Below are 24,425 nucleotides of genomic sequence, written 5' to 3'. Positions count from 1 at the left end.
GAAGTCTGGGGGAGGAGGGTTTCGTTGAACCAGAAAGAACTTGGTACAAGATGCGGTTTGAGTTGACCTTAAATCCTCCGTCGGAGCATTTTAAGCCAGGGAGGCAACATTTGATTTCCCTTTTACAAAGGTTTCTGGGAGACCTGTTTACCTTGGAGCATGGTTTCATTTTCCCCACACTTTTCCTTGCTGCTTATATCCAAAGGGGTTGACATCCAAGCCAGGTCGCTCTGTTCGGGTGGCCCACAGAGGCTCTGCAAGGTGAGTCGCAGCCCTCAGCAGGAGCGTGGAAGTTCAGGGAGATGGCAGTAGCCCCTGAGACCTGAGCTCAGCAGGTTCAATGGGTCTTTGTATGGAGCTCTCAGTTTTGGCAGCCAGAGGGGGTTGGAGCCAAGTGTGGTTTGGGGACGGAGCCAAGGGCACTGGTCTCAAGAGAGACACAGGAAATGTGAGTGTAGACCTGGACTTCGAGACACTTGAGCAATCAACTGAAGAATGGACCTGTTGTCTGCCCAGTTGACACAGCTCCTGTGGGTTTTAGCTTGAAATAATGTAGAGTCCATAAGGTCCTTTTAGCAGGTGAACAGTCAGGCTGTTATGCTCTCCAGGGAGGTGGCCAGAGATCAGCAAGGTCAGGGCATGTCCTGAAGGTCACATGTCTGTTTAGTCATGTCACGTGAGGCCAGGTCTCCATTAATTGAGATCTTTTCCCACAGTGTGCACCCTCTCCTATTTCCCATTTCTGCAAAATCTTACCGACTTACTCTCTGCTTTAAATGTACTGCCTTTGGCCACATGACAGCTAGCCCTGAAGGGCACCATCTTCTTAGTCTCTAGGATAGGTTTCTGAGAACCAATCAGGCCTTTCCTCTGGATCTGGAGATTAGAGGGAAAGTTGATTTAGTGTCTGGTGTTGGTTTTATTCTTCTCTCTCAAGCTCAACAGAGTAGGTACCCTGAAAGGAAAGCAGGAAGCCACCTTATCCCCAACTCACAATCACTAGGCCATTTCTAGCCCCTTCATTGTATCTGACCCCCTTACTTCCTTTTCTAGGAGTCTGGAGAGGCGTGGCTGGACCAAGACCTCCCCCAATGTGAGCAAGTTTCCTCCCTCCCCACCACCCATTGCCGCCACGCCAGGGAACGTCCTCAAGCCCTGGCCTTCAGGGGAGAGGTAACAGGAGCCCGGAGCCGAGACCATGTGACGGCGCTGGCCCTCGCCACCGCCGTCACCCCCACCCTGGCCCCAGGCCCGGCACCATGATGTTCCGAGACCAGGTGGGCATCCTCGCTGGCTGGTTCAAGGGCTGGAATGAGTGTGAGCAGACGGTGGCCCTGCTGTCGCTTCTGAAGCGGGTCACCCGCACCCAGGCCCGCTTCCTGCAGCTCTGCCTGGAGCACTCGCTGGCAGATTGCAATGACATCCACCTGCTGGAGTCGGAGGCCAACAGTGCTGGTGAGTGTTTACCCCAAGAGATGGGAGTACTGCAGGAGGGAGTCCTCGAACCGGAATAGATGTCAGGTGGCTGAGGAGGCCCCCCAGCCCTGGTGCTAAGAAATGTGGGTTCTAGGCTTGTTTGGTGGGTGGGGAGTCCTTGACCTCCCAAGTCATCATCGTGGGTCTCCTGGGGCTTTGCTGCCAGATATCCTCAGGCATGGAATGGGGGACTCCTGGGGAGTGCGGTACAAACTGGAGACCACCCACAGCAGAGAAGGGATCACACAGGGTAGCTGAAGGGAAGAGACTAAAGTCATGAGCTATGAACAGGGGTCAGAAGTGAGTGTTAAATCATTTCTCAAGCTCTAGGACATCGGAGCCAGGAGGAAGTTTCAGAACTTTTCCAAAATCACAAGTCATCTCGTACTATTCTTTACCCCCAAGTGCAGGCTGGACTTAAGGCATGAACAGCTTCAAGAGAGTTTTGCATTTAGATATAGTCCGTGTTGGTTCCCCAAGCACTCAGTAGAGAGGCACTCTGTGTCTCATGAGGTTGGTGGTGGCATGGGTGAGCCGGGCTTCTCTAGAACCTCTCCCTAGGGCCCCAGTTGTAGACAGGAGTCAGGCCAGAGAACCATTTCAGGGGCACTGCTGAAGCCTTTCGGGCCTCTGGGCCTCCTCAGGGCTGCCTGGAAAGCTGTTGACCTCGTTGATGGGTGAGAGATGGAGGCCAGAGAAGAGGGCAAGTCGTGCGCACCTGAAAGCTAGCTGGGGAGGGGGCCCAGGGCCTCCATGTAGAGAGTGTCCAAACTCTTCCCACCTTCTTCATAATAATTGAACCCTTACAACAAGCCCAGTACTGGCTTCACTGGGATAGTGGCTTTGAAAGCAGCTCTAGAGTCACACTGTCTAGGTTTAGATCTCAGCTCTGTCACTTGCCATATAACCAATAACTTAACCTTTCTGAGCCTTGGCTTCCTCCTCTTCAAAATCAAGGTGATAACTATGCTTACCTTCTAGGGTAGTTGTGCGCTCTGAGGACAGTGCCTGGCATGTAGTTAACGATCAATGTCATTTGTTTTTATTGTCAATAACTCATTTGGTCCTCAGAACAACCCAATGAAATAGGCACTGTTGTTATCCCCGTTTGATAGTGAGGAAATCAGCATGGGCTGCTAGGCTTGGGATTTGGGGAGCTCCCTGGCTTCCCTCATCCCCCTGGGCCCGCCTGCCTTAGCAACGATCACCTTTATTTTACCGAGTTTTTAGTACAAGTCGCAGAAGTACCATGGTTGCAGGGGAGAAGGAGTCAGGCCAGGAGTCACACCAGCTTATGTCCCAGTCTGGCAGAGAATGAGCAGCAGGAACCCAGCTGGGCTGCAGCAGGCTCAGAGCTCAGCCACCTCACAGCCCTCCGACCCTCGGCACCAGGGAGGGCTCCCCCCGTGCTAGCCCCAGGGGCGGGGGTTCCGCGATTGTGGTGTGGCTCTGCCCCCAGAGTGGGGGCTCCTCTGCAGCAGGCCAGTGTCTTACGCAGCTTTGTCACCCATCCCCCCCACCACCTCCCGAGTAGCGGTTGGATGAGCACTGGTGCTCATCTTGGCTGTATATCAGAATCACCAGTTGTGCTGATTGCTGTTTATTTATTAGAGCATTTTTAGTTTTTGCTTTTGTTTTCAAGAGTTGTAGTAGAATCGAACCCTATGAAAGGTGGAAAGTGAGGTCTCCTCCCTTCCGTACTTCCGTGTTCCCAGTTTGTGTCTGTTTTGTGAGATATTCTGTGCATGTGTGAGCACATGTGTGTTCTCCCTCCAGCTGTTCCATTGTTCTGTTTTAATGTGTAGAGCAGAACACTGCATATTAACCAATTTGCTTTTTTACTTAACAATATAACTTGAAGATCCTTCCGTATTCAGCACATACATAAATACCTCATTGTTAATGGCTGCCTGATAGGAAGAACAGGTAACGTTTATAGAGCCCCATGCGTGTATGAAGCAGTGCTTTACCTTTATGAGTCACTTAACCCTCACAACAGCTCTGTTAGGTAGGTCTTATCATTCCCCCATTTTACAGATGAGGAGACTGACGTCTGGAGAGGTTTAGTGACTTGCCCTGGGTCATACAGTGGTCAGAGGTGGAGCTGGAATTTGACTTTAGAGCTCTTGCTCTTGACCGGTAGGCTCTACCCCATGGTATATTTGGTCTTACTCTTATAAACAGTGCTGTATTGAGTACTTTAAGCATCTCTAGGATAAATTCCAGAATTCTGTGGAACTGCTAGTTTGAAATGATGTGCATTTAAAATATTTATTGTCACCACATTGCCCTTGAAAGACATGGTACACTTTATACCAAGAACCTGAGGTGAGGCCCATCCCAAATGGTTTGCATTGGGATGTTGGGGATCATGCCTAGCCAGGGTTGAGAATTGCTGTGGAATGAATTGACTGCTGAATGAATATATGAATGAAGGTCTGTACCCAGTCCCCTGTCAGATGGTGAGAATATAATAAGCTGGATGGAGAGGTAGGGAAAACTTAGAATGAGGGAAGAAAAGGACGGCCATGGTGTATTCCAGAGTCAGCAGAAAGCCTGCCAGGACTAGAGCAAAGGATGGCTGGAGAGAGAAGTGATCACAAAGGTAAATTCTGTAGAGCCTTGAATGCCTCTTTCGTGCTAGACATGGAGGCTCTGAGACTAAGGAGGCCTGTGTCTCCTGTCTTGCTCCCACCCTCAAGTAGAAGAACCCCCAAGCCTTATTTGTGAAGGAGGGATTACTTCCTGAGCTTAAAAGCCTGCCTTGTGTGAGGAACTGTCTATCTTCTGTTTCTCCTTCTCTGTTCATGATGGCCTTCCCATTCCCTTGTGTTTCCAAAACTTGTATCACTGTCAGAATCACCTGGTGGGGCAAGAGGTGGCTGTTAAAATCCAGATTCCTGGGCCCACCCAGACCCACTGCATCAGAATCCTGAGGGGATGGGCCTGGGAACGAGTGCCCAGGTTCTGCTGCTGACCAGGCTGTTTGAGAGGGAATGCTCTGCTGGGTGATTCATGTTTCATGAGAATAGGAATTGTGACACCGAGGAGTTCTGGCTCCAGCTCTGCCACTAGCTCGTTTTGTGACCTGGGCCTGAAGATCCGCATCTGGACAGGGAGGGCTTTTCTAGATACTCTCCAAGCACCTCTTGAGCTCTGAAATGATGTGCTAAAGAAGGCAGAGCCACATCCAGGCATATTCTTTCTTTCTTTGGGAGCCCAGCATTCTTCTAAAGCAATAGTTCTTTTTTTTTTTTTTTTTTTAAGGATTGGCACCTGAGCTAACAACTGTTGCCAATCTTTTCTTTTTTTTTTTTTCCTGCTTTATCTCCCCAAACCCCCCCTGTACACAGTTGTATATCTTAGTTGCAGGTCCTTCTAGTTGTGGGTTGTTTTGGGACGCTGCCTCAACGTGGCCTGACGAGCAGTGCCATGTCCGCGCCCAGGATCCGAACCCTGGGCCGCCGCAGCGGGGCGCGCGAGCTTAACCACTCAGCCACGGAGCCAGCCCCTAAAGCAATAGTTCTAATATTTTATGAGATGGACCCCTCGAAGAATCTGCCCGCAACCCCCTACCCCAGCAAGATGCGCACTTAACCCGCAAACCGAATCTTGAGTTCAGTCCGTCCGGCAGTCCCTGGTTAAGAGTTGCCTGTTACAGAGTCTGAGGCTCATCTTCAGCTGTTCGGATCCCTCCAGGCCGGGAGGGCCGAGCAGTGCGGCAGCTCCTCTGCCTTTTCCTGGGGTTGTGCTTCATGTCCCACCCACCCAACCCTGCTACTTCCTCCGGTTCTCCCAGAGAGACCCTGCCCGTCTCCTCCTCAGAAAGGGCAGCAAGTGCAGAGGGCTTGATCTAGGCGAGTGGGTACCAACCCTGGCCTCATGTCAGAATCACCCAGAGACTTTGTAAAAATAATCTGAGGCCTGGGTCCTATCCCCAGAGAGTCTAATATTTAATTTTACGTATTTATATATACATATATATATAATTATATTTAAGCTTCCTAGTTGGCTCTTGTGTGCATCCAGTGGACAACCACTTGTCTTAATACTGACACTGATTGTGGGTGGGCCCAGGAAGGTGGTGAGGGTACTGTCATTTGACCTATTGGGAGTGGGGAGTGGGCGCGGCGGGAGTGGGCTGTGGTCTGGGCTCTCCCTTCCTCTTGAGCAGCTGGGAGGGTGTAGCAAGTCCCCCAGCCCAGGCAGCCAGCACTGGTTTCCTGAAGTAGAATCTGAGACAACGCCCAGGAACAGAAAAGCAATACCTCAAAGGTCTCTGGAACGGGCAAGGAGAGGCCCAGGTTTCCCCTTGTCATCATCCCTGTTTCTTCTCCCAGTGCTGTCTTCCCTGCCTCTTTGGAGCTGTAACAGTAATCCTGGCTCTCTTTTCCCCTGATGCTCACTTGGACCAGAAGGGTGGAGCCAGAGAAGCTGAAATCCCCGTCCCATCCTGGTCCTGTAGCTTCCTGGGCCACACTTCCTGCATTTCTTCTCTCTCGTCCTCTGAGTCAGAGTCCCCATATCCAGCAGGTTTAAGGCCCTCCCTCTCTGGCTTACTGAATCTGGGTGGGGAAACTGAGGTCAGGAGGGGCCCTTTCTGAGTGAGTCACCAGAGCTTAACTCGGATGCCTCCACCCTCCCCTTTCAAGCTCTGCTGACACAGTTCATCAAACAAAAATGTGAGCCCCCCAGCCCTCCCCCATGTTTGTGTGAGCTGGAGTGAGGCGGAGAAGGGCACGTTTGGAGCCAAACCCCAGCCCCTCAGTCGTGGTGCCTGAGGCTGCCACAATTGTTGCAAAAGCCCAGCACATAAAAATGGGTTTGCTTTTATGGCAGACTCCAAGATGTATTTGGCTCTTGTGATTTGCCAGGACCCAGGGTCATGGTCACCTGGCCAAGGAGGATCACTCGTATGCACAGTCTCCCTCGTCCCCTCCGTGCCTGGGGAGTCCAGGTTTACAGCTTGGTGAGAGGCAGCGGTGGCATCACCGCATTCCCCAGCCCCCTCCCCCATCCGCCCACCTCCAGAATTTCATCACTGCTTGTTGTGCCTCTAGCTCAGAGAAACCAGAGACGTGTCTGTTTTGGGTAAATAACTGCGTGAAATTCCCCACCCCTGTCGGGAATCTTAAGGGGGAGGCCCAGATGTGCCCTTCTGCGTGAAGTACTCTCCTCAGCCCCAGGCAGCGTGGGCTCTAGGTTTTCTAGGTCTTCAACCGGGAGCAACGACAATGGTAGTTAAAATGCATGGAGCCCTTAACACATGGCAGGTGCTTTGCACTATTGTCTCATTGACTCTTTACAACAACCCTGTGACGGAGGGGCTTCTCCTGCCCCCATTGTGCAGGAGAGGAGACCAAGGCTCAGAGAGGGTAAAAGACTGGCCCACAATATGTTGACCTAGGTCATGGGGGCAGAGCTGGATTTCAAATCCAGGCAAGTTTGCCTGTCGAACTTGTGTTCTTGCTCGGTATACTCTGTTAGGACACGAGACAGGGTGACCTGAGGTCAGGGGATCCTGGAGAGGGCATATTATACGTACATAGACACCAGTACCTTCCAGGGGACCATCTGGGTTCAATTGTACAGGTATTCATTGGGCCCTTGCTGTGCCTCGACTCTGGGCCAGGCTTTTCTGATCTGGGCAGGAAACTAGAAGTTCCATCCCCACCCGTCATCTGCAGCCCCAGCTGGGCTCACCCCAAGGGGCCTGAGGCTGCACAAATTCCTTGGACCAGTGCCAGTGCTCGCTGATGCTTCCCAGTCATGGGAGGCCCGCCCTCCCCACCACGCCGCCGCACAGACACATGCACACTCATTTCCCCGGAGTCAGCCTCCATTCGTCCAAAACCACTCTACCCTTTCTCTGCAGTAGAACAAGGTCCTTCATTGAGCCCAACCCTTGGGGCTGTTCTGTCACGTCCCCTGGCAGTACCAGAAGGAGAAGCTGTGTCCCTTAGCCCTGGGGTCCTGGCAGTACTCTGGGGTGGGGGAGGGACTAGACAAGGCTTCTCTCTGTCCCAGATGCTTCTGGCTACCCTGCAAGGACTGAACAACAGCGACTGAGAACCTCAGAGTAGAACCGCAGGGGTGGGCTGCCCCTGCTGAAGGAGAGGGGAGAGAGGCACCGATCACTGAGTCGCATACTGAGCACTCACTGCGGGCCGACTCTGTTAGGTGCTGTACTGCATTGTCTCCCTAAATCCTCTGCAGCCCTGTAATCCCTCTTTTACAGAGGAGGAAGCACATTGCCCAGGCAACTGCATGGCACAGCTGGGATGCAGGTCCCTGACGTTCTGTTGTTAATCTTTATCGCTGGATTTCTTCTTCCTTCTTCCCAAGAACTAAAAACTCAGGGACTAAATCAGGGAAATGGGGTACCAGGGAGTTCCTTCCTATGTGACCCAGTGGCAGAGGGAGGAGGGAAGGTGGGAAAGGCGAAGGCTTCCTGAAGTCAAGAAGTCTTGTCCCACTTTGGAAAGAGCTTTTGACCTGGAGATGACCTAAGAGAAAGCTGTGTGGTCCAGGGAGCTGGTTCAGGAGAAGACAAATGGAGGGCATGAGATGTCCTAACCTTGAGTGACAGGTCCGGGAGCAGACCTGGAAAGCCAGGGACGGGGGGAGAAGAAGAGAGTTGGTGTTGGAGAGATAGCAGAGGGTTGTGGGCAACAGTTCCTCCCAGCTCTGGGGGCTGACAGACCTCCGGATCTTGGGTTCAGATCTTGGCTCTGTCACTTTGGGGAAGTGACTTCACCTTCCCAAATCTGTTTCTTCATCTGCAAGATGTAGATGTTAAAACAGGGTTGAGGTGAGGATGAAGAACAGTCATGTTCTTAGCGTAGTGTCTGGTACATAGTCAGTGCTCAATAAATACCATCCATTGTTACTATTTTTGTGTAGTATTACTATTCTCTTTTGGGCAGTACTGGGGGCATAGTGTGAATTGATGACTGAAGAAATGGATGAATCCCTGGGTACTCTAACGGGTTCTCTAGGAAGCTTGGAGCAGAGAGGCCCAGGCCAAGAAAATGTACATTGTAGGCCAGGAGTTGGGAGTTGTTTGTGTATGATGCATTTTTTTAAAGCTGCAAATTTAAGCAGAATTAGAAGTTTATGTGAATGCCCAAGCCATAGATTTCCAAACAGGTCATTAGGAGAAAGAGAGATGTGAAAGGGGCATTTCTCAGGCAAGGCTCCCAGTGGCCAGGTGTCTGGCCTGTAGTGTGGACAGAGGAGACCAGAGGTCCTTAGGATCTTCAGCCCTAAGGAAATTGGGTTGAGCCACGGTCAGATGCAGAGGAATCCAGATGGGGCCTTACTTGAAATCCAAATGCCTGGGATTCTGAGACTCTGCTTATGTATATACCCTTTCCCAGCCCATCTGTTTCCTGGGCCTGGAGTTGGCTTGTGCCTTTAGAATCGCTGTGGGTGTTTGAAAGGCAAGAGCCATAGTAAGACGTAGTAAGCACGATGTCATAAATAGCAGATAACGTTTACTGAGGACTTACTTTTTGCCCCACTTTGTGCTGTGGTCTCACTTAATTCATCACAGCCATGCCAGGTAGGAATGGCTCTGAGCCCCACTTTCCAGATAGAGAAAATAGAGCTCAGGAAGTGATCACGTTTGCCCAGAGTAACTTGGTCAGTAAGTGGGAGAGGAGGGACATAAGCCACATCTCTGCCTGGTCGTTTTCATCGCCCACCTTCTGGGGTCTTAGTTTTGTCTGGTTAGAGCCAGCTCCTTTGCCCCTTTCCAGGACCTCAACAACAACTCAGTAGCTCATCTCTCAGAATTCCCTTGATGATGGTTTGCAAATTGTTCCCTTGGCTACAGGTATGAGCCCAGTTACCCAAGAGCGAGTGCAGAGTTGGCCCCAGTCCTTGATCATTGTCCCTTTTCTCAAGTTTTTGGTATTCTTTCTCCCTTTCCTTTGCCCTGTCTGCATTATTCCCTGTCCTCCACTCCACTGAGGTGGTCAGGGAGGTGATAACAAGGTTTTCAAGGAGGACAGTCAGACCTGTAATGGTTCCTTCCCAAGGCCTCCTTTATGTGACCAGCCTGGGGCCTTATTCTTGCGAGCTCCCTTCTGGGTCGAGAGAGGAAACCTGGCTCATCTCCACAGGACAGATTCAGGCCCTCGGACAGTGGGGTGGGAAGGAGTGTTACCAGATCACCATGGCATGGAGTAACCAAGGGAGGCTTCCTGGAGGAGGGCAGGTTTAAGAGGTCCATAAAAGACATAGAATTTGAATAAGAGGAAGGAGGCTATTGCAGGCTAAAGCCTTGAATCTTAGCCAAGTGTGGAAGTTTGGATGCATGCGGCATGGGGAGAGCCCCAGGGAAGGTGGGGCTGTCCTGAGCGGAGTCTTCCTCTGGAGGAATAGGAGGTAGGGAGTGCCCTGGAGATGAAGGTGGTGACTGGGGTAGGAGTTCTTGAACTTGAGTCTGCTGGTGCTGATGGCCATTGTGAGCTCCTGGTCAGGAAGGTGACATCTTGATGTGCTTTAGGAAGATAAATCCGTCTGGGTGTGTGGGACAGGTGAGAGGGGGAGAATATAGAGGCAGAGAGCCCAGTTAAAAACAACAGCGAGCGTGTATTAAATATGTTCTTTTTTTTTTTTTGAGGAAGATTAGCCCTGAGCTAACTACTGCCAATCCCCCTCTTTTTGGGGAGGAGCACTGGCCCTGAGCTAACGTCCGTGCCCATCTTCCTCTATATGTGAGATGCCTACCACAGCATGGTGTGCCAAGTGGTGCCATGTCCGCACCCGGGATCCGAACCGGCGCACCCCAGGCCACTGAAGCGGAACATGCGCACTTAACCGCTGCACCACCGGGCTGGCCCCTAAATATGTTCTGTATGCCAGGCCACTTTCCGTTCTTTCTGAGCTCGCCGAATCTCAGAGCCACACTGTGAACTGGGCACTGTGATTACCTTCAGACTTTTTCAGTGAGGAAATCAGTGCTTGGTGTGGTTCCAGGTGACTTGCCCAAGGTCCAGCTAGAAAGTTGGGGAGTCCAGACCATCTGATTGCAGAGTCCAGGTTTTAACCACTATATACCCCTGTCCTCCCCAGTCAGAAAGGAAGCTGTTTGGATAGGGGAAAGCAGGTAGAGGCCATAAAGACAAAGAGCAGGCATACAGCAAGAAGAGCGGGCCTGGGGCAGTAGGAGGAGCTCAGATTCCAGAGGAGCAAGTTTGGTCGATTGGGAGCACAGCAGGTGTTTGAGAGTAGGAGTGAGGGAACCAGGAAAAGTTACTCTGGAAGCAGAGTGAGTGTGTTTGATCTCACCTGTATGCGGGACAAGGTTGGGGGTCATGGAAGGAGAAAGGAGAGGAAATTGGAGCAGAGGGAGCAGGCTGTACACAGCTCTCCTGGGTTTGTAGGAGTCCCCCACCCCGCCCCGCTGACATTCCCTCTTGTCCCCTCTGCAGCCATCGTCAGCCAGTGGCAGCAGGAGTCCAAAGAGAAGGTAGTGTCCCTCCTGCTGTCCCACCTGCCCCTGCTTCAGCCAGGCAACACGGAGGCCAAGTCGGAGTACATGAGGCTGCTGCAGAAGGTGCTGGCCTACTCAATCGAGAGCAATGCCTTCATCGAGGAGAGCCGCCAGCTGCTTTCCTACGCCCTCATCCACCCGGCCACCACCCTGGAAGACCGCAACGCGCTGGCCCTCTGGCTGAGCCACCTGGAAGAGCGGTTGGCTAGCAGCTTCCGCAGCCGGCCCGAGCCCACCTACCACTCGCGCCAGGGCTCAGATGAGTGGGGGGGGCCCGCAGAGCTGGGCCCCGGGGAGGCAGGGCCAGGCTGGCAGGACAAGCCACCCCGGGAAAATGGACACGTGCCCTTCCACCCACCCAGCTCCGTGCCGCCGGCCATCAACAGTATTGGGAGCAACGCAAATGCAGGTGAGGGCCTGGGGGTCCCAGGAGGCCATGCCTACTTGAAAAGCGTCAGACTGGGCTCTCCACTCAGTCTATGGCCCCAGGCAAGTCACACAACCTCTCTGGGCCTCAGCTTTCTGAGACAGTGCAGAGGTTGTGAACTGGCGTTCCCAGAGCCGTATCTGACCTACAGACGCATTCTGTTGAGCCCAGACTTGACAAAACTTTGATTTTATTTTGTTGTGTTTTAAAATAAATTTGGTGATATAAAGAATCAGGGCTTTTCCCCTAAAAATCCAGATTTCAGCTTCTCTTCAAAAGTCAAAAGATCTGGCACTTAAAGGCCTGAATTCCTAGTAGCAGTAACAAGATGGAATTGAATATCGTCCAACCCCCTTAAGATGTTGCACGTGTGCCCAATGGGCCTCTGTCCCCACCCCCCTCTTTGGGCATGTCTGATACCGTCCTGGCCTCTGAAGGCATTAAGTTAATAATGATGATAATCTGAGATCCCTTCCAGCTCAGACATTCTGGGTTTTTGGATCTGGCCTCAGCTTACAGCGTTGTTTCTGAGAAATCTGTGTTCGTAAGCCTGTTTGTGTAAGATGTAAGTCACGCAACGAGGCATTAGTAATAGTAGGTAACATTGTTGAGCGTTCAGCATGCTCGGTGCTCTTTTATAAGCACTTTTCAGACATGATCTCATTTAATCCTCATCCACAGCTGTATCATTAGCCCCATTCTACAGATGAGGACACCGAGGCTCAAAGAGGTGAAGTCATGTATTCCAGGTCACACATAGGATAAGTGGTAGAACGGGCCGAGGTTCAGAGGGAGGCAGTCTGATGCCAGAGCCTGCTTCTGACCTCTTGTGTCGTCCTCCAACGAAGTGGTCTTGAAAGGGGTCTCTTAGTATGCGCCCAGAGGCTCGGGTGAGCCGGAGGAGCTGGTATTCCAGTGAGTTTTCGAAATGTTAGTTGAAATGAACAGGATAAGGGAGAGTGACGTTTCCAAGGCTTGGTGAGGTGACATGGCCTGATTCAAGGCAAGAGGTCTCCAAGGTTTAACCTCAGGTTGGCCAATTCCCTTTGGCTGGCGCTGCTTAAAGCAGGCCAGGAGAGCGTGCCAGTGAGATGTCATTTGTGCCAACAGGTCTTGCGCCCAGCTCTGTGGCACCTATTACACATCAGTTGCCCCCTGAGCCTCTTTCTTGCCCAGTTAAATATGAATGTCCTGCTCACCTGCCTCCCTCCCACGTGCTGGCAAGAATCAGGGAATGTAGAGGGATAGGATGGCATTTCCGGGGATTCTAGCAACCCAAGGTGTCTCGAACCTTGTTTTATAGTCTCAAAGCATCACAGTCTCTGGGTCCAGATTGGGAGGATATATTAATAATGATAATTCTAGCTAAAATATATTGGGTATTTAGTCTTTGCCAAGAACTGTTCTCAGAACTTTATTTATACATATAAATTCCTTGGCTGAGTCACGGAAAAGTCACTTGCCCAAGGTGGCATAGCCAGAATTTAAATCCAGGCCATCTGGCTCCACAGCTCGTATCTTAACTGCTATGCTACATTGCCTCCTCCTGAAAATGACCCTCCCAAAGATGCTCAGACCTCATCAAAGAGAGGGGTCACCCATGCAGGCTGCCCATACATTGTTTCCTCCCCATGATGGGGACAGCAGCTATTAAAGGACCAAGCTGGAACAATGTTGGACAGGGGGTTTGAACCAGGAGAGAGAAAGGAATTGGATGTTCCAGGTAAAGGGCACAGCGTAAAGGTGCAGGGGTGGCAAACTGGAGTATGGTCTGACTGGAATGGAGAGATGCGAGGATTTAAATGAGTAGTAGCAGTAGCAGATATTCTCGTTGACCATGTGCTTGCCTCCGTGCCACGGATTTCACGTGGAAATGGAGGCAGAGGAAGCAAATGAAGTGACTTGCCCAGGATCATACAGTATAATTGGTGGCAGAGCCAGGATTTGAACTCAGGTCTGTCTTGACTCCCAGATCTCAGTATGTTAGGGCCACATTCCGGGGGCCCTTGAAGGATAGGATGAAGCTTTTCAATTTCAAGCAGTTGCAGGAAACAGGAAACCATTAAAATATTTTTGAGTGAGGAGCAAGGATTGGCCTGTAAGGGCAGGCAGGGTGGGTTTGGGGTGCTGCCAAGGACAGACCAGGGTTTCTTGGAGAGTGTGAGGCCCTGGATCTCTGACCGGCATTCCTGTTTTTATAACTCCCATTCTGAGGCCAGCCTCCACCCCAGTGCAGGGCTCCTCAGGAACTGCACAAGCGTTCCAATCAGGATAATTTCCTGCCGTCTCAGCCTTGCTGCTCCCTTCTTGGCTGAGGCACCAAGACAGGCAAACAAGCCTGTATTGAGGGTTCCCCAGCCCCCCAGAGCCCAGAGTGTGCCATCTCATGGGAGTCCAGAGGCCTGGAAGCTTGAGTAGAGGACCGACCCCCGAGGTCACGGGCAGGGGTGGAGGCTGGCCTTAGGGAGTAGGTTAGTGCACTGCCCTCTCCCTCAGCTGACTTCCTGGCTAGGAGTATAGATGATGTCGCAGATTAGGGAAGGTGCTCTGGGACCTGTACCAGGCTGGTTGTCGTTCCTGGTCTGAGTGGCAGTGGAGCGCTGGCAGGAATCCAAGCCTTTGCATCAGAAACAAGGTTGGGGTTCTTTTGTCTCTGCCTCCCAATTCCTTGTGGGAACTGGGGCAAAGGGCTTGTGCTCCCTGGCCTTGATGTTCTCACCTACCCAGAGTGAGGCTTTTTGACTTTGTTTCCTTTTCTTCACTTGAGGTACTTCTGGATTCCTTCTGTCAAGCTCAGAGGCCCCCTTAGCACGTTTAGGACCGCAGGTGCCCTCCTTTTGGCTATTATGAAACTTTGAGGGTCCCTGTGTGTCATGCCCTGCACCTGATCCTGGGAATGCAGACGTGATTGGGCGGGGTTGCCATCCGACAGAGGCCTGGAGTCCTCGCAAGCCCAGAGTTCAGTGGAGCGGCAGGCTAGCGGAGGAGCAGTGAGTGCTCGGGTCGAGGTAGCAGCGCAGGGGCCCGGGAACACAGGCTGGAGTCACAGAAGAGGGAGCACTTGAGCAGAGGGCTGAAGGCTGAAGTGGCTGACAGATAAAAGTGGAAGAGCGGTGAGCTCAGCAGGAGGAATAGCACATGGAAAGGTCTGGAAGCTTGTGGTCTGGAACCACCTTCCCTGTCCTGACAATGGTTAAAAATCAAGCTGGATCCCTCTTCCCACCTCAGGTATGAGATGGATGGAGGCTGTGAAACACCTCGTGGAAGAGGGCCTGGGCTTACCCAGAGCCCCTGGGTCTCATGGGTGGTTGGTTTGGGCTCAGTACAGGGAAGATCTTTGGGAGGTGGTGAGGACCAGTGACCAGGATGTTGAGGAAGCAGTTTATATACTTCATTCATTTGCTTTACAAGTACAATGAAGCAGCTCCTCTGGGCCAGGCCCCACTGTAATTACTGAGGAGACAGTGGTGTTGAAGGCAGGACAGGTCCTTGCTGTCACAGATCTTCTGTTGTATGTTAGTACGCAAGTAAGCAAAATAAGGAGATACGGCTATTTCACGTTGTGATAGGTGCTGTAAGAAAATGAGACAGTGAATGTGGTAGAGTAAGCAGGATTGTTGGGGGTGGCTACTCAGGGAAGGCCTCGGAAGAGAGAAGACCTCACCAACTGCTGAGGTCAGGAGGATGGAAAGAAAGAGCGAGGACGGAAGTCCTGAGGCCAGAACAAGCTTGGGTGTTCCAGAACAAACGTGCAGGTCAGGGCAAGGCTAGAAAGACGTGAGCCGAAGGGTGAGTGGTGGGACATGAGAGGTCAGAGGTGAGCAGGGCCCAGGTCCTGCAAGGCCTTGTAGGTGTGTGGAAGGGTTTGAATTTGATTCTCAGTGTGAAGGTGGGACTTAAGCAGGGACTGACTTGGTCAGATTTTTATTTTTAGAAGGATCAGTATGGCTTCCGTGAGGCGAATGGGCTGTAGGAAGGAAGAATGAAGACAAGATACCAGCAAGGGACACCAGTGACTCGGACCAGGGTGCCAGCAGAGGAAGTGGAGAGGTTCAGAGAAGTGGCTGACAGCTTGCCCATGAGTTGGATGAGGGGGATGAGGGAACAAGTAGTATCTGTTAGGCTGTTCCCCTCAGGCCCAAGGGTCCCTTCCCCTTGTTGGATTCTGGGGCCGAGCCACCATCCATGGCACTGACCAGGGGGCATGTCTCCTGTGGTCACATCTCCAAGTCTGATGTCTTCTTGCCTCTCTCCCTCTCTGGCCAGGTCTCCCCTGCCAAATCCACCCCAGCCCGCTGAAGCGCTCCATGTCGCTCATCCCCACGAGCCCCCAGGCCCCTGGTGAGTGGCCGAGTCCAGAGGAGCTAGGGGCCCGGGCTGCTTTCACCACGCCCGACCACGCACCCCTCTCACCCCAGAGCAGCGTGGCCTCCTCTGGCAGTGAGCAAACGGAGGAGCAGGGCTCCAGCCGGAACACTTTCCAGGAGGACGGCAGTGGCATGAAAGGTACAGTGTGGGGCGGGGGTGGGCGGCGGCACTAGGACCCTCTGGAGAGAGGTTTCTGCAGAGCTTAGAGGACAGAAGGGAGCTGATAGCTTCCCCTCTGCTTGTCCACCCCCACCTTCCCCCAAGTAGGGACGAGTCTGAGGGGAGGAGACAGTCCCTGCCCTTAGGGAGACAGAGAGCAGAGAGCCCCCTACAGGCCCTGGTCTGATAGGGAAGAAGCCCCTGCCCTCAGACTCCCCAGTCTGACCAGGAGGCCAGGACACAGTGGTCACTGATGGACAGAGGCTCCAGGAGGACTTGGAGAGACATCAGTGAGGTCATCCTAGTACACATCCAGTCAAGCAGCGCAGAAGGGTCAGCCATCCTGATCAGGGAGAGCCACCTAGAAGGGTCTGGCTGGGCACAAGAAGAAATAGCTCTGGACCCCTGGCTTCCCCCTACCCCTCCCGATTTTCTGCAGCTTTTTAGGCTGCCTGTGGTTTATGCCTGGGCCCTCCACACAGCCCTCCCTCTGCGCTGATCACAAGGGCCAGGCTCCTGACCTCTGCTCCTTCCTTTTCCACAGATGTGCCCTCGTGGCTCAAGAGCCTCCGCCTGCACAAGTACGCGGCCCTCTTCTCCCAGATGAGCTACGAGGAGATGATGACGCTGACTGAGCAGCGCCTGGAGTCTCAGGTGAAGCCACAGGGAGCGTCAGGGAGGTGCTGGGGACAGCACCATGTTGACATTACGCTTGCAGCCCGAGCCCCTTCATCTCTCTGGGCCTTGTTGGAGCACCCCAAATACCTCACCCTCCCATTTCCAGCTTCCTTTCCCCTTCTGCCCCTACCACAGAATGTCACCAAAGGTGCCCGCCACAAGATAGCCCTGAGCATCCAGAAGCTGCGTGAGAGGCAGAGCGTCCTCAAGTCCCTGGAGAAGGTAAGGACCCAGTATCCCCATCTCCAAGGCCAGCTGGCTGCCCAGTGGCACAGTAGACTCAGGGCTCTGCGTCGGCCTTGCTGCCTGAGTGGCCTCCCCTTGGGGTCCCCAGCCCTCAGGTCTGACCTCCAGTGGCCCCAGCCCTAAGGAGCCAGGCTCCGGGGACCAAGTGCAAGTCAGCTCATAGGCCTCACGTGCCTGTGACTGAGGCTCCCTCCTCGTCTGTCCTGGGCTGTACCTCCAGACTCTGCCTGTTGACTCCGTCCCTTCTCTCTCCTTTCGCCTTTCCATTTCTGACTCGTCTCTCTGGTAGAGCCGAGTGTCTCCCTGTGTTCATGATCTCTCTGTCCATTTGGTTGTTTCTCATCCACTCACTCTCCTTCCTATCTGCCTCGATGGGCACTCCTTTTCCCTTTCTCTGCCGCTTGTCTTCTGGTCCCCCCTTCAGTGGCTTGGTCTGAGTTTGGTCCCATCCTTGTGGGAGCCTGAGGTCCCAGCATTAAAGCACCTTCTCCTGAGCTCAGTGGGACTCCACGCTGAAGGGGAGAGGAGGGAATGTATGTGTACAGATGTGTCCGTGTACATGGGCTTGCGGTGCCCTTACCTGCCTTGTCTATGTGCTGCAACCAGGGTCCTCCAGCCCTCTCCAAGCCCTGTATGACCCCACTTGTGTAGTCATTCTACATTGCTCAGGGGATCAGCCCGTGATTCTGGCTGTGTCCTTGTCCCCAGGATGTGCTCGAAGGCGGGAATCTGCGAAACGCTCTGCAGGAACTGCAGCAGATCATCATCACCCCTATCAAGGCCTACAGTGTCCTCCAGGCCACGGTGGCTGCCGCCGCTGCCACCACCCCTGCTGCCAAGGATGGGGGCCGGGGGGAGCTGCCACTGCCAGGTGCTGAGCCTCCCCTGGCTCACCCCGGCACAGACAAGGGCACTGAGGCCAAGGACCCTCCAGCTGCAGAGAGCTACCCTCCTCCACCAGCTCCAGCTCCCACTGATGGCAATGAGCCAGCCCCGGCTCCCGTTGCTGACGGAGACATCCCCAGCCAGTTTACACGGGTGATGGGCAAAGGTGAGACCGCCCAGGGCCCAGTAGGAAGTTCTGGGGCAGAGGGCCAAGCAACCCCAGGCAGCAGGGATCGAATCCAAGTTAAATGGTAGGAGCAGAGCTTTCTAAAGCGCCCTGGAAACTAGAGCACTGCAGAGAGTGGCTGAGACAGAGGGTGGCAAGGCCTCTGCCCTCAGCTGTGTCCAGGCTGATGGTAGGAAACAACCCTTACCCTCAGAGCGTCTCCAGCCCGAGCGGAGGACAGGCAGTGGGTCAGTGGAAACTGCCTACAGTAAAGGGTGAACAGCTAAGGCAAATCTGTTGGTTCTCTCAGAGGGGACGGAAGTCCAAGGATGGATGTGGTGAAGCTCATGATGGGCTCAGCCTTTCTTAAGGCAGCATGGCGTAGCAGACTTTCCACTTGGGTCTGGATCCTTTTAGCTGTGTGACCTGGAGCAAGTGACTCAACCTTTCTGAGCCTCAGCTTCCTCAGCCTAGAAAGGCCCACCCTGATGAGATTGTTACAGGAGTTAAAGGAGAAGAGGTATCATTGACTTCATCTCTGCCTTATGCCAAGCAATATGGTGGACACTTTCTATATCCTCTTGGTAACCTTGGCACATAGCTGATACTCATCCAGCCTGAGTTTCCTGTCACTCCTTCTGTCCTTCTGTGCCAGCCAGCTGGGACCAGGGAAGCTGGAGCATGACAGAGGGCATGCTGGGGGCTAACGTCCCGCCCTTTCCTGTGTCCCCCAGTGTGCACCCAACTGCTGGTGTCCCGACCAGATGAGGAGAATATCACCAGTTACCTCCAGCTCATCGAAAAGTGCCTGACTCATGAGGTGAGGCCCTCTCCAGGGCTCCCAAAAAGGGGGGCGCTGCCCCCGCCCTCTCAGGCCTCCCGCACTCTCAGGACCAACAGGCCCTGCCGCCTGGCAGCCACCCCCTCCAGCCCTCATCTCACCAGTGCCGGGGTCACTGGATGCCTTCACCCGCCCCTCCTGACAGAGCAGGTTCTCGGGCCTCCTCTGCTGCTCCCTCATGGCGTTCTGCACAGTTGTGATCGCACGTGTGTCTTCCCCCTGCTCAACTCTCAGCTCTGTGCACACAGGGCCCCTCCGCGTCCCAGTGTTGCCTGGCACAGAGCGGGCAGTTGGTAGACGTTTTAGCAAACGAATGGAAGGCGGATCTGGAGAAGCATGGCCCCCTGCTTCAACCTCCTGACTCTGTCTAGGCTTTCACGGAGACGCAGAAGAAACGGCTGCTGTCCTGGAAACAGCAAGTGCTGAAGCTGCTCCGGACCTTCCCTCGCAAAGCCGCGCTGGAGATGCAGAGCTACCGGCAGCAGAAAGGGTAGGCGGGCGGCCCGGGCACAGGCGCCTTCCAGCCCCGGGCCCTTGCTGCTGGACAGACAGTGCTTAGAGGGGAGCTCACACTCTGGGCTGGGAATCCGACTGTACCCATGCAGTCTCTGGGTGACAAGTCACCCCGTGGAGACTTTCCCAGAAGAAACTCACGATGTCCTTACCACTAGAATAGGGTGCTGGGGTGACAAAACCAGCGCATGTCCCAGTAGTAGGTCCTTGGCCTGTCCCTTGTTCTCACCTGTGTGCAGAGGGCTCTGAAGTCCCTTCTCACCCCAAACAAAAACCAGAGTGTTAGACTCAAGACGTAGTTGAAGTTAGACTAACTGCTTGAGTGGACACGGGGGAACCTTCGCATACGCCCCATCTCCGTCCTGGGTCAGCCTTGGGGCAGGAGGAGACAGGCTTTGTGCGCAGGGACTCGGACAGGGAGTCCTGGCTCGGAAGAGGGCTGTGTTCTGTCCTCCCACGGGGACTGTGGGCACGGTGAGGAGGGTGGACAGGTGGGCCCATCTGCCTAAACTGACACCCTGCCTTCTGCTCTCTCACAGCTGGGCGTTTGGCTCCAACTCACTCCCCATAGCTGGTTCTGTGGGGATGGGGGTGGCCCGGCGGACCCAGCGGCAGTTCCCAATGCCTCCCCGGGCCCTCCCGCCTGGCAGGATGGGCCTTCTGAGCCCCTCGGGCATTGGGGGCATCTCCCCCCGCCATGCCCTCACCAGCCCCAGCCTTGGGGGCCAGGGCCGACAGGTGAGCCGGCTGGAAGCAGAGGACCTGGCGCTTCTGGGTTTGGGGTGGTAGTGCCTGGGACGTGCGTGCCCGTACCTTTGCGTCTGGGCCCGGCTTAAAGGGGAGGGGTTTCCCTGCCAGCTCCACCACTCCTGGGCCTGGGCCTCTTCTCCACTCATTCACTGCTTTCTCGCTCCCCGTGCCCTGTGCAGAACCTGTGGTTTGCCAACCCCGGAGGCAGCAACAGCATGCCCAGCCAGAGCCGCAGCTCTGTGCAGCGTACCCACTCGCTCCCAGTCCACTCGTCGCCCCAGGCCATTCTCATGTTCCCTCCAGGTAAGGTGCCCCCAGCCTTGAGACTCTGCCCCGACAACACCCTTAGCTGGCCTTTCTCTTCTTTTCTGGGTCTCGTACCCACTGTCCCTTCTCAGCTGCCAGAGTGCCTCTCCCCGTACCTCCCACCCCTCTGTACCCATCTCCCCGCATCGTGGGTTTTCTTCTACTTGCCCCCTGCTGCCCCCGTTTCAGTTTTATATTTTACATCCTGCTCTCTCTCTCTCTCTCTCTCTCAGTGTTCTCTCCCCTTACTCCCACCCCTGCATCTCCATATCTCCCTCCTGTGTCATAGTCTTAGTGTCTGTGTTGCTCTCGGCCATCCTGTCTTTGGAGGATCATTAAAGACTCCGTTTGGAAGGGCTGGAGGGGGTGGGAGAGAGTGTTGAGGTTTCTGTGGAGGGGAGTCCTGCGCATCAGTTCACTGGCATTCTGTCAGAAGCCAGGTGAGCAGACAGGACCCAGTAGACTTCAGCTCTTAGAGCAGGTTCTGCTCCTAAGGGTGCTGGCAGGGGAGAGGGCCGTTCTGCCTCTCTTCACAGACAGCCTGGAGATGGGAGCTCAGAACGAGGGCGAAGGGGCAGGAGGGAGCTGAGCGCCCTGCCTTCTTGGTGAGTGGGGCTTGATTCCTCCACCCCAAGCGGGGCCCTCTGCAGGCCGCTGAGGCCCAGAGGCCAACAAGGCTGATCTGGAAAGAGCTGCCTCTGCAGAGATCTTAGTTTTGCGAGAGACCCTGAACTCTTCATGTCATAAACTGCCAAATCAGTAGGGAGCCTTAATTATGAGACTATGTGGGCTGCCTTCTGTCGAAGGGAACCTTGTCCGTTGTGTTCATCCTAGCACAGGGCTTGCTATGCACGGGAGGCATTTGTAAGTGATGTTAAATGACTGGATGGATGAACTGCCCGAGCACAAGTAACAGTCCCCTTGTACCTCTGTGCCGTGCGCCGGCCCGCTTGCCTGCGCTGTCGGATCGGGCCCCCCAACTGCACACGTGAATCACACTTGCAGAGGTGACCTGCTCATGGTCAAAAAGCTTTTTGTTAGGGAGAGACAGGTAGATGGTCTGACCTGGCCTGAGCTCAGGATTCAGGGGGGACGTGATGAGAAGTCAGATTAGAGGTGGGGGCAGGGTCTCCCTAACCCGGGCAACTGCCTCCTGGCGGCAGTGAGGAGCCGAGGAGTGGTTTGAAGCATTGCGGGACAGAGTCAGGTCAGGGCTGCCCGAGGAGGTGGGCTGTGTCGCAGACGCCGGAACAGCAGGGCCTTTTGAGAGGCGCTTTGAGGACGAGCCCCATGGCTGCCGTCCTGATTTGCCCCGCCTGCCGGGCCTGCCCAGATCACATCCTGTCCAGAAGAGCAAGTCCATGTGGGATGAGAAGGGTTCTCGTTAAGCTTCTGCACCAAGTACAGAGCAGGTCGTCAGTCGGACAGCACAGGGCTGCCCAGTGCCCAGCGCGGATGCCCAGACTGTGGCTAAGGCAGCGTGCGCTGTGTCCCTGGAATAGTCACTGCCTGTGTGTGGCCTCCAGGAAGCTCCCTCGGCTTCACATCACTCCCTCTGTCTGCAAGCCAGGCTTTCTCTGTGTTGTCCAGCCTCTGCCCTTGCTGTTGTCACCTCTCCTGCTTTGTGACACACCCAGGCCTGTCTCTGTCCTTCATCTCTGCCCAGTCACACCTTCCGTCTGAGTGCGTGCGTGTCCTCGTGTGCTCTGTCTCTGTCTCTTCCCTCTCCCTGCCCCTCCCTTCCTCTCCCCCATGCCAGCCCTCCAGTCCTTTGTGTCTCCCCAGCTCTCTGCTCCTCCCCAGGCCAGTCTTCACTGCCCCCGGTTCTCTCCCTCCCAGACTGCCCGGTCCCTGGGCCTGACCTGGAGATCAATCCCACTCTGGAGTCTCTGTGTCTGAGCATGACAGAACACGCCTTGGGTGGTGAGCATTTCCTCTTTCCCTGACCCAGCTCCCACCTACCCAGCAGCGTCTCCACCTCTGAACTGAGCCACTCAGAGTCATCCTGAGGGGTCCCGAGGGGAGGCCGGACTCCAGGGAGGGCCTGACTGGGATGACAGGCTACCTGAGCGCCTTTCCTCAGGCCTCCCGCCGGCTCCTGATCTTCCTCCCTTCCTCCCTTTCTTACCGCAGATGGGACAGACAAAACCTCCACCATCTGACAGGACCCACAGCCCAGCGCACCTATAGGCTCCCTGGGCGGCGGGCGGGGGCCAACCCCCAACGGGCTTCTCGGCAACAGCGAGCGGGTGGGCTGGCTCAGCTATACATTCTAATATTTTTCTACTCTCTCACCCTTTTAACTTTTGTTTAACATTGGCACACGCCTTGCTCACTCCCAGGCCCGTCGAGGGATCTCTGCTGAGGCCCAGGGAGGTAGGGGGCAGCCAGGATGAAGGGGGCAGGGACTGGCCAGCCTGCCTGGCCCCTCCTTCCCTCATCCTCTACCTGGCCCTGTCCCACCCTGCCTCCTCGAGACCGCCGGCCGCCTGCCCCTCCCGGGGGAGCAGCCTCCCCGTCTTCTGGGGCCTGCTCAGCACCATCTGACATCTGGGGAGGGACAGCGAGGTAGATAACCTGCTCTCCTGAATGTCATTTGAGAGGAGGAGAGGAGCCTCCTCCCACCTCCTCCTTCCCATTCCCGTCATGCCCCGAGGACAGGAGCCACCCTCCTCTCACTCACCTCCTTTTGTCCTGTTTATCAGAGGTTCTCTACAATTAATTTCTTAGGCCTATTTAAGATACATATTTATATAGTTCTTAACGGTTTTTCTCTCTGATCATTCCCTCTCATTTTTAGAATCCCCAGGCCTCTCTCTGAGCCAAGAAAGTGGCAGGGGGAGCCTGAATTTTACGAGGAGAGAGGGCAGAGCCCCCTCCTCCAGACCCCCTAGCCCTTCCCCATGCCCCCAGCCCTGGCTGCCCTGATGCAGAGGTCGAAGGCGGGGAGCCGGGGCACCAGTGAGGTCAGGAAGTCTGTTGCCTTAACGTCCCCTTCCCCCACCAACACACACCCTTCTCCACTCCCAGGTCTGGGTGCTCAAAGACTTGGGGGTAAGGAATAGGGAAAGGGGATTGTTTGGTTTTTGGTTTCTTTCCCCATCGCCCCTTTTCTTTTGACCTTCCCCCACCCCCCATGCTGTCATGACCTCACTTAAGTGGAACACTATATCATAACCCAGAGTCGTCCCGGCCCCGCAGTCACACAGATCCTCTGGTCCCTGTTCCTACTGAGGGGTTGTGCTGGGGCCCAGGTGGAGAGAGGGGATTTGGGGGTTCAGCCTGTGGGGAAGCCAGGGTCCCCTATTCCAACCCCCTCGTCCCCCTCAACCCACTCCCCTCACTGGGACATTCTCAAGCTTTTCACACCGAAAAGGAAAAAAAAAAATGTTATTTTTAGATACATTTTATGAATAACTTTTGTTATGAATATGGCTGGTAACCATTGTGTATGTTATTAAAGATACAAAATGTTGGGAAAAAACAAAAAACCAAAAAAAAAAATTTTAAAACCACCGCCCTCCCTGCACTCTCCCCCCATTCCCCACCTTCTTGCCCCTGCCCACCTGGTCTGGACCTCCCTCAGCTCTCAGCCCAGGCAGGGGGAGAAAGCCAGGGGCTGGGGTGGCCCTGGGGACCTGCTACAGGTCCCCACCTCCTCTCCCAGTGCCGGGCTGGGTGGGGCGTCAGGTTTATTTATGTACCTCTTGCACACTCATCAACCTATGCAAGTCCCCCGCCCCGGCCCCTCCATGTTTCTGTGCCTTTGCTCGCTCCCCTCAACCTCCCAGGGCTTCTCTGATCCCCTCCCACCAGCCCCAGGACATGGGATGGACAGGGGCCACCTCATTTGGAAACAGCAGGGTGTTCCTCTTACAGGACCCTCACCTCCTCCCAGCCAGTCCTGTCTTGTTCACTTGTTCAGGGTGCGCTGGCTCTGCCTGGCCCTGGGAGGGGGCGAGGGACACCTCCCCACACACAACGGGAGGCAAGAGCTGCCCACCCCCCCGACCTGACAGCAGAGTGTGCAGGACGCAGGCGGCCCCACTCTGATGGGCAGGACCCTGATCCTCTCCTGCCCCGCCCCCCTCCCCCGCCCCCCCCCCCC

General features: G+C 54.6%; 1 protein-coding gene across 3 annotated transcripts in view; it reads left to right on the top strand.

The window, feature by feature from the left end:
* Window positions 1-23,788, top strand: part of SAMD4B (sterile alpha motif domain containing 4B) — a 29,418-nt gene extending 5,630 nt beyond the window's left edge. For 2 of the 3 annotated variants that reach the window (XM_046682250.1, XM_046682249.1), the window contains 12 exons: window positions 1,054-1,455; window positions 10,917-11,387; window positions 15,672-15,911; window positions 16,477-16,586; window positions 16,746-16,832; window positions 17,565-17,907; window positions 18,642-18,727; window positions 19,120-19,238; window positions 19,801-19,999; window positions 20,191-20,314; window positions 22,157-22,240; window positions 22,451-23,788. In XM_046682250.1, coding sequence (XP_046538206.1) covers window positions 1,260-1,455; window positions 10,917-11,387; window positions 15,672-15,911; window positions 16,477-16,586; window positions 16,746-16,832; window positions 17,565-17,907; window positions 18,642-18,727; window positions 19,120-19,238; window positions 19,801-19,999; window positions 20,191-20,314; window positions 22,157-22,240; window positions 22,451-22,479 — 2,088 coding nt within the window. In that variant the 5' untranslated portion in view covers window positions 1,054-1,259 and the 3' untranslated portion in view covers window positions 22,480-23,788. Of the gene's footprint in view, window positions 1-38; window positions 262-1,053; window positions 1,456-10,916; window positions 11,388-15,671; window positions 15,912-16,476; window positions 16,587-16,745; window positions 16,833-17,564; window positions 17,908-18,641; window positions 18,728-19,119; window positions 19,239-19,800; window positions 20,000-20,190; window positions 20,315-22,156; window positions 22,241-22,450 lie in introns of those variants that run through there. The other variant, XM_046682251.1, reaches the window with a different exon arrangement.
* The last annotated feature ends 637 nt before the right edge of the window (window positions 23,789-24,425 follow it).

Source organism: Equus quagga, chromosome 13 (genome assembly GCF_021613505.1).
Source record: "Equus quagga isolate Etosha38 chromosome 13, UCLA_HA_Equagga_1.0, whole genome shotgun sequence".
NCBI lineage: Eukaryota > Metazoa > Chordata > Mammalia > Perissodactyla > Equidae > Equus > Equus quagga.
Note: the sequence above shows the minus strand (reverse complement) of the source record. Positions and strands in the feature narration are given on the sequence as shown.